Below are 9,710 nucleotides of genomic sequence, written 5' to 3' on the forward strand. Positions count from 1 at the left end.
AAACATCCAAATGAATGAGAGAAGGGGAATTTTAATGATTTTACTGCTGCTGTGATTAAAATGTTTTGTTAAAGTGCTGCAATTTATTATTCATCACAGTATTTTGAAGTTCAGTCCATATTTCATTGTTAATGAGGATGAGGAGAGGACAGTGAGGACGGATTTTTACTGTATCTGTTAGAACTTTTTAAGTCACACTTTGTTTAACCCTCTGAGGTCGAAGGGTATTTTCTCAATTTCTAGCCAACATTATTTCTTAAATTTGCCTTTTAAAAGGTTGCATACATCATAATGCCCAAGTGTTTATATTACAATTTTCAGAACTATCTCAGCTCTTTCTAAAATGAGACCTATTTTTTTGACACTCTTTGAAATATGCAAAAGAATAATTTGTTATTTTATTTGTTAAAACTGAAGCCCAGTTTTTTCGTGTGAAAACATGGATGATGTGGATGAAATGTGTATACCAAAGTCTTAGGTTCTTAGGTTCATAAAAAAAAGTGCAATATATGAATGAAATAGTAGATAAATGTTTAGTAAATGCCTAAAATGAGATTTTGTAAAATCACTGAGTCGAAGCGTTGTCTGTTACTCTGCTTTTAAACAAAATTTAGAGGCCTGCTTAGAGGCCTTCTGCCTTTGGCTTTGATTCATGTACAATCTGAAAGGGAATATGAATGAGTATGAAACGGAAATTTAGGAGTCAAATGATTCTAACAACATTCAAACCATATTTCTAATATCTATTATCGCAAAGATATTAATAGAAACATCCGTTGACCTCGGAGGGCAGATGTAATTTCACATTTGAGACAAGCCTGAAACCCTGCTCTGATTAATTGTGAACATCTGTCATAGACCGCCACCTAGTGTTTCTTAGCATGAACTGGTCATATGTCATTACTCACTTTCTTCCAGAAGATGGTGCAGTTACTCTAATGAGGCTGTTGAAGGCTCTGCAATTGATACAGTGGCAAGTGCATCAGTGTGTCATATTAATAAATGAAGGTGGCAGGTCAAAGGACTGATGAGACCGGGACTCCACCAAATGAATAGTCACTTTGTTAAAACATGGCCCAGTCTTATTTCAACCAAAGAAGAGTCAGTGCCGTCCTCTTAATTAATTTCACTTTAATGAAAGTTACAATTAGGCTACACATGTAACACCGGTAACTGGCTGTGTGATAAAATGGGCACAGGCCAGTGTCATCCTCACATCCAGACATGCAGGTTAAATTAACTGCAGACTTTGAATTAGTCACGTTAGACTAGACTGACGAATAGTCCAATACAATGGAAGGATGAATGAGTGTATGTTTCTCGGCACATATCGGAAACAACATGAAGTCCTAATACCAGTGTTCACACTATGAGCCCCGGTGTTGTTTTAATCACATTTCCATCCATCCACGTCTGGATAATTGGAGCACACGGTGCCACAGTGTGGGGCTATACTTTATGACACTCACGCGGTCAGTTTCTTACAGTAATTAAAGTCATTTGCTACAGTTCCTTCACCTTTTCTTGTCTGCGGGTCAGCGCCGCTGGATTCCCGTCTTTAAACGCTGTGAGACTCATGTTTTTGTTGTTGTAAAGTGTGTGAGCAGAAAGGCTTCTTCCTGCGCATTTGTGCGGTGATACGGGAGGTGGGGAGGGCCCTCGGGGCGAGCACACCCCTACCGCCTGTGTCAGAGTATTTCAGAACAGAGGCCAGCATTTAGTCATTCTTCATGAAAGCTGCACTCTCAGTTGTCTGCTCAAGTCCACCGTAACTTGTGGACCACAGGAGGATATATCTCTGTTCACCACGGATCCGAGGACCACGGTTTGATCTACTTCTTTATTCTTCGGTGAAACTTTTTGCGCCGTGACCACAGGATAGCCTACTTTTTACGCACAGTTATTTGACGCTCAAAAAGGACAATGCCTCGATCTTTCTTGGTCAAGAAGTACTTCGCCAAACAAAAGCCAAACTACAGTGAACTTGAATGTCAGAATGGTGAGTTGAGAAGTTGTTTTATTCTTGAATGGGTTGTGGAGGCATCTTTACATAAGTGCGCAAACCAGGTTAAAAACAACAAAAAAAAGTTCTCTTGAGTGTATTTGTTCGTTTATAGTAAAATGAAACTACATTTTCTAAGTTGAATGTATTTGTGCCTGGTTCAACTACAAACCAGGCACCTCCCCGTTCAAGTCGGGGCCCGTTAGATGCACTTTCCCCCCTTTCTGCAACCAGACAGAGCACCATTCATGTTACAAGCCCTTGTGAATACGTGGGAGGAAACGGCCCATGAAACCCTCCCATGGCTCCAGCTCCATGCTCAGTAAATGTAGAGAAAAACAAGAATTTACAACCAAAATAGGTACAAACAGAGTATCTGTAGTTGTTGAAAGTATGTGAAGTGTCATTCAAATGGAGAACCTGTTGTCTGTTCTTCTATAATTCAATCAAATGTTACTGAATTTTGGTTTACCGTCCCACACCAGCTCTGTGTTTTAACCATCCTCCTCCCTCTCTTCTCAGACATTTCACTGGAGATATATCCTCTTGCTGAGCTCACATCAGGAGACAACACCTCTGCTGCCACCTGCTTCACAACAGGTCTGGTGTGGGACCTGAGTGTCCTGCCCACCCTCTACCTGCCCACCTCCCAAACAGAGCCCTCTGTTGCCCCAGGCCCCCTGGACCTCAGCTCCCCGTCCAGCCTCAGTAGCAGCGCCAGCAGCAGCGGAGAGGAGGATGAAGGACGCACATCAGACCCCCCCAGCCCCGAACCCGTACACACATATGCCCCTCGCCAGCGGATGAAATGCACTGGCGTTATGGCTCACGTCAGTCCCCCGGAGGAGGAGGAGGAGAGAGAGGCCCCCGTCACAGCAGCCAGGCCAGCCTTCCTCTGCAAACACTGCCCCAAAGAGTACACCAGCCTGGGGGCTCTGAAGATGCACATCCGCTCACACACCCTGCCCTGTGTGTGCACCACCTGTGGAAAGGCTTTCTCCAGGCCGTGGCTGCTGCGCGGCCACATCCGCACACACACAGGTAAGATTTGTGTTTACAGAATTTCTACTTTACACACCCTCCCTCGTCTGCTAAGTTTCCAATTCATGACTGAGGAAATCAGTGTACGTGTTGCAGTAAAACAGTGAATCTACATCTGAGTTGCTGTCATTGTGAGTCACCAGGTCACTCCCTCATCACTGGGGCTGTGAAGTAACTGCGAGGGATATCCATGACAATCAGTTTGATGAGCTCAGCACTTGATCAGCAGACATTGTCACATAGGGAAGCCCTGTGTAGACCCTGTGCTCATTGATCACCCATTGTGTTTAATGTCCCAGCAACAATGACTCGTCAGCTAATTATCTTATCACGGCTGGCTGGGGAAGACGACAAAATAGAGGCACATGAGTGACAAAAGGTTTACATGAGGCCCTGAAGGCTCTCCACTATCTGTGAGCATTTAGTACCTGCAGCAACTTGTCAGAATGCTAATCTCATTTGGCTCTTATTGAATCATGCTAATTCAGTCAGGCTCTGACCCCACCAGCCTACCACGTGCTTCTTCATTATCTCCAGAATGTGTGTGTGTGTTCGTGTGTGTGTTTGTCTGTGTCTGTGTGTGTGTTTGTGTGTGTGTGAGGTGTTAATGGGAAGCTCTTGTGAACTCAGAGGCGCCTGACTGTTGTTACTATGACGTCAGTCGTTATAGCCACATCTAAAGAGAGTACCACTGAAGTCATATGACATGTGTTTACACCCATTTCTGTCCAGGTGAGCGTCCGTTCTCCTGCCCCCACTGCAACCGGGCCTTCGCTGACCGCTCCAACCTGCGGGCTCATCTGCAGACCCACGCCGAGGTGAAAAAGTACCAGTGTGGCGTCTGCTCTCGCACCTTCAGCCGCATGTCATTGCTGCAGAAACACAGCTCCTCGGGGTGCTGCTCCACCACGGTGTGAGACTTCATGGAGAGAGACAGAGGGACCCATTCAGAGCTCAGGGCAGTGGAGGGCCGGTGGACACAGAGAGGGGGTCTACACAAGCCCAGCTGGCCTGTTGATGACCCATAAGGCCACAAACAGCGTGAAATGGCCTGCTTTAAGAGACCTGGAGGGAATCAAGCCTCATTATGGATCTGACTTTACAAGCCTCTTAGCTTCTCTGTTCCATGAAAAAAACAGCTGAGGAGCAGATTTTTTCTTCCAAGTCTTGAGGCTGGACCAAATCTGAACTGAGCAATGCTGACACTCACTTGATATCAGCCCCTTTGTTGCTATTGTGCCCATTCCAAAGACCAAATATGTAGTGAACTCAGAGGGGTAAGAGGTGTTCTTTCCTGTCTCTGTCCTGGTGCCGGCCAACTCAGGATCATGGCCTAGACACAGCTGCTGAGAGGTAGGGGTGCGTGGGTGGAATAAATCTCTCAGCGTGCCTCAAAACACACACGCACACACACACATACACATACATACACACACACACACACACACACACACACACAAAAGCAAATGCACACACAGCTGTCCCTGGTACTGTGGTGTAGATAGACGAGGTGCTAACAGGTGCTACAGCCATGACCTTCGCCGGTTGATAGCAGGTGACTTCCGATGCCCTTGGTTTGCTTAAGAAAAAAAGAGGAAGCATGTCATCACAAAAGAATGGCATCAGTTAGTCTTTTCCACCAGTGGGGATCCTTTTAAGCTTCTATTTTGACTACATCCAAACCTTGTCTTTAATCTGATAAGTTTCAGAGATAGGAAAAGCTGTTCTGTCTGTTGTTATTTTCCAAAGAAGCTTCATTTTTGCAGCTCCACTGCAACCTGGATGACAATATAAGCCATGCACTCAAGGTTACCACAGTGTTAATAATACCAGCCAAAGCCATATTTTGTAACTTAAATGAGTTTGTGCCTTCAAATTGTTTTGCTTTTGAAACCAAAACTGCCTTTTTTTTTACCTCAGTTAGAAAACCATTGATTGCAGTATTAGTAGAAATTAGCACCAAACTGTTTGAAAATGCAATAAGGCTGGGACCAAAGATTTTTAAAGTTTACACCATGAAGACATGGTTTCCTCATATGTGATCAAACCCTGTAAATGGACACTACAAAGATGAATTTTTAACTTTACGAAACAATTTATGGCAGTGTTTTATAGTGCAATGTGCAAATGTGTTATTTCAATTTTGTACTATGCTTGTGTGTTCATCTATTTCTTGTAATATGTAATTGATAAATTTTCATTCAATAAAATAATTTATGTTTATTAAAACTTGCCCTGTCATTTGCATTAGTGTAAAAAGTCCACACTGCTACACCTTTATCTCCTTTTTGATATGATGTGGAAATGGGCGCCCTTGATACGTTAGTTATAAAAAGTTCTGGTTGCTCATTAACTGCTCAGCATCATGACATTAGGTGTGGCGCGTGAACTGACCATTGTATTGAAGTAAAATTGCAGATGTGCAGGTGAACACACCATGTGATGGATGGGAACAAATGAATGCACCTGCTTCCAGTTTCCACCTGCCATCTACTTCTCACTGTCACTGTGCAAACACTGCTGGGAATGTGAACGTGAGTGCACGTTTGCATGTACCGTTAAAAGAAATCTTGACTGAAAGTCAACATGTGTTTTCAATCAATCCGAAGATTTAATGTGGATTCATACGTGCTCTCTGTAGCTCTTGAAATGAACCTAAAGTGGAATTCTAGTAAGCTACGTCCATGATTGCAGTGTGTGTGTGTATATTTTTTTCCTCCTCAGGGAGAGTATAACATTCTCCTCTTCCTCCGCCTAGACAGTGAGTCAGAGTCTGCCCAGACTGGAGCTTTAGGTTCCCATGGCTCCTCTTGCTCTCAGTCAGTAAGTCAAGCCACTAGTCAGTCAGTCTGTCAGTGAGTTAGTTGGTGTGCGTGGGCTGAGGCCCAGTCGAGCCAGCACAGAGTGAGGTAAGCTGTTCCACGGCACAGTTCCTTATTTCCCTCTGAGTCAGGGAAATGTGCACACACCATTACCAGCCAGAACCACCACTGTAGGATGTAGCAGTGACTCACCTCACACACTCACTGCTTCAAACATAACGGCTTATACAGATTCTCAAACATCTGTGCACCAACCAGGTCTAATGTGGAACTAATGTGAGAGTTCTTCATTGTGGTTCCTTCTTGGCCATTATGCTCTTGTGTCTTTTACCCAGGATGCTCTTGGATGGATAAAAGCGCCATTAAAATCTCAGCTGTTGGATGTTAGCTCAGTCCTATTTTGATGATGTCAGCTGGTATGTCCAGAAGTGAGGGTGTTAGCTCTGCTGAGACAATAGAAACAAGTCTCTCGTTTACACTTTCCTCTGAAGTTCGCTTGTTGTTTGACCACCTCCGATGATCTTCATCTGTACAGTCTCTCATCACCTCGTTATTGATGAGGTGCCGCGTCTGCAGACTAAGTGAGGGGTTTTAAAAAGAATGTATATTCTTACATATCAACAATTCTGCCCATCTTGAATTCATCTTGCTAGTCTTATGAGGTCAACACTGCAGCAGAGCCACATTTTGCCAGAATAAACTCATACATTTCAAATCTTTGCTGCATCACACGTCGCTGTACTTATTTCTGCCTTTTTATAGAGAAATGAAAACATAACATGCTCCCCTTCTTGTTCCTTGGGGAGAGTGGAGGGTCTGGATCTGAAATCTGAGAGCGTTTTCCTGCTGTGTGCTTTACAGTGCCAGAGCACTCACTGTAATTTACCAAAAGTGGCTGCTATTTATGCCATAAAGCATGTGTTTAACATTCCTGAACCCCACTGTGTTTGTGTATTCCTCGCTCTCTCACTCGCTTGCACTCTCCCACTCACTCTCTGCCTGCTGTATTTCTATTTATGTGTGTGTGTGTGTGTGTGTGTGTGTGTGTGTGTGTGTGTGTCCCTACAGAGCAGCAGCCTTTTCCTTCTTCACAGAAGGATCATCTCTCCCCCTCTGAGACTAGGCCGACAGGAAGTGGGAGTTTACATTGGCCTACTTTACCCAAAAAAGCAGCCCTGGGCCGAGGAGCTGCAGAACTCAAGTGCTGTTTCTGCTGCTGCTGCTGCTGCTGCTGCTGCACTTTGCCAGTGCCAGCGCCATGTCCCATCCCCCCATCAGCTGTCCCACCCATGCTGCTCTTTTAGCCAAGTTTTCGGGGTGGAGTTGGGTGGCCAGGAACTAAAGCGTGGCCTTCGGTGCAGCAGCAGTTTGGTCTCATAGCCTGGGAGACAGGAAGGGGCTGTCAGCATCTCATAAACAGGACTCATCCTGCACTCATGACACACAAGACCTGGAGAGAACACTCCCAGGAACAACCTTCAGACACTTAAACTCCAGACTGTGGTTCAGTCTGGTGCTTGTCAATGACCTACTCAAGATGAACCATAACACAGACACTGAATAGGCATAGGCTGACGTTCACACATGTGACTGTCACCTGAAAGTCAGTTGCCATCTTTACTGACACGGTGCAGTCACTTAATAGTTACCTGATTATCAGCAGTGAACAATCCAAATAAAGCGTGACCGCATCGCCATGTTACTTCTAGGACTGCAGAGCTTTTCATTACCCTCTAATGATTTGATGTTAATCACTTTCTCTGTCCAAGTTTGGTGGGAGTCCTTGTCCCTGGAAGATCTTCTGCACCGTTGTTGTCTGTCTCTGACACAGTTAAGTTCAGAGTACTGATGTAAATGTCAGAATGCAAAGCTAATTCCTCTCCACTGAGCTGCAAACAGGCCAGAGACACAGCCGCTGCATGTGGTAAATAAGGCCAACAGCGGTAACACCACAAGTATGCTTAATGATGGATTTGATCAGGCTGTGGAGTTGCCCCAAGGCTGCATTGGAGAAGTGGTTGGGTGAGTTAAGGGATGGGGGTAAGGGGTGCATATTAAAGAGTAATGAATCACACACTCAGTCACAGGGTCGCCGGCTATGAATGTGCTCTCTGTTGGTTTTCCTGGAGCCTGGAGTTTACTAACTGATGACGCAGGCTGGACTTGATCAGAGACATGTGTTGCTGCGGACTCGATGCCAGTGAGAAGCATAGTGAGAGAGAGGAGAAGGGGGAGAGGTAGAGGGATGGATGGCGCCTGAGTTCTCTGATGGCTGAGGGCTGATGGGACATGAGAGGAGAAGGAGGGAGAAAATAACCCCAACTTCTACCCTGGGACAGGAAACAAGAGATTCTCAGAGAGTATCCTGACCCAGCTTTCTTAACCATCATTACTCCCAAATTCTTGTGTGGCATCTCGCTAGCTGAGGAGCAGTGTGTGTCTGCTGGACACAAAAGCAACCAGAACAAATCTTCTCCTGACCGTAACAAATGATCATAATGCTAATGTGACTATTTTTAACCGAACGGTGCTCTGAGCTAAATGCTAGCGTCACAATAATAATGCTGTTTAGCGGGTATAGATACCATGTTCACCGTCTTAGTTAGGTAACATTTTCTAATGAGCAAAGTATACTGGCCTATTTAAAACTTTGACTTCATAGTGGTGCTTTCACTAGAAAACAACAAATGTCAACCTTATGGTGACACTACAGACTTCATGTAATCCCCATCCAGTTACTGAGATATATCAGTCTGGACCAATGTGGTGGACCGACCATAGAGACACACCGGCCAAAAACATAGAAAGTCACCCTCACATGTTAAGCCTCTACTCGCCTGACAGTGGTGGAAATATCATCTGTTTGCTACGCTGGAATTCACCTGAGCACATTTTCCCAGACAAGGTGCACAAGGACGTTGAGCTGTCGCCGGAGGCTTCGTCAGAGTATTATGAAAGAGGTGATGTAGATTTCTGCCCACCTGTCGGGGCATGTCACAGTGTTACAGTGTGTAAACAGCATCACACTGTACGCTGGGAAACTGATTGTCTCCCCACTGGTTCTTTAGTTTTCAAGTTTTTTAGTTTGTTGAAAGTCACAAACCTGTGTGTGAAAGGGGAGAGCCACCTACTCAGGCAAGCTGGGTCATGCCACGATTAAATGTCTTGCACACATGAATATCACTGACACGAAGGGGATTGCTAATTGAGTCATGATAGAGTGTACACCATGTCATTTCCCATGAAGAGTCTCCCAAGGGCTTGAAGCCACACCAGTATAAGAGATGCATGTTTAGAGCAGCAATAAGAGATTGTCAAAGGCTGAGGTGTCAAGTACTTCCCATTTGTTCCAGCAGAGATCAAAGAAAGTTAAGACATGAGGCAGTGCACCCCAGGAACAGATCAAAACACATAGTAAACACCAACAGTCCACTTCATGTACACAGACACACTCACACACTGATTTACATTCAGCAGCTGTCAAATTGTCATTAATCACCACAGATGCTTTTACACTGTCTCCAACATCCTCTGATGCAAACACACAAACTTAGGTGAACACACAGGCGTACACACCAAGGAGTGCTCTTCTGTGTGGGAGGCCTACGCAGCAGCTGGTTATGATGAAAAACACCCGGCACTCCCACTGACACCCCACAGGCCGTCCCTGTCACTGTGACGCACCGAGGGCTGCTGATTCCCCAAACGGCTCCAAGGCCCCAGAATCTGGAGGAGAGAGATCTATTCATCTGCAGTCCAGCTTTCAAACAACTCCAACTTAACAGAGAGCCAGTTGATTGTGCACAGTTGGTTTCCAAACAATAGACACACACACACACACACAC

General features: G+C 45.1%; 1 protein-coding gene across 1 annotated transcript; it reads left to right on the plus strand.

Moving 5' to 3' along the window:
• Positions 1 to 1,703: 1,703 nt before the first annotated feature.
• snai1a (snail family zinc finger 1a) lies at positions 1,704 to 5,272 on the plus strand. The gene is made up of 3 exons (XM_056365389.1): positions 1,704 to 1,999; positions 2,525 to 3,043; positions 3,776 to 5,272. The coding sequence occupies exons 1-3, from the start codon at positions 1,924 to 1,926 to the stop codon at positions 3,958 to 3,960; spliced, it is 780 nt and encodes a 259-aa protein (XP_056221364.1). The 5' UTR covers positions 1,704 to 1,923; the 3' UTR covers positions 3,961 to 5,272.
• The last annotated feature ends 4,438 nt before the right edge of the window (positions 5,273 to 9,710 follow it).

Source organism: Seriola aureovittata, chromosome 2, assembly GCF_021018895.1.
Source record: "Seriola aureovittata isolate HTS-2021-v1 ecotype China chromosome 2, ASM2101889v1, whole genome shotgun sequence".
Lineage (NCBI taxonomy): Eukaryota > Metazoa > Chordata > Actinopteri > Carangiformes > Carangidae > Seriola > Seriola aureovittata.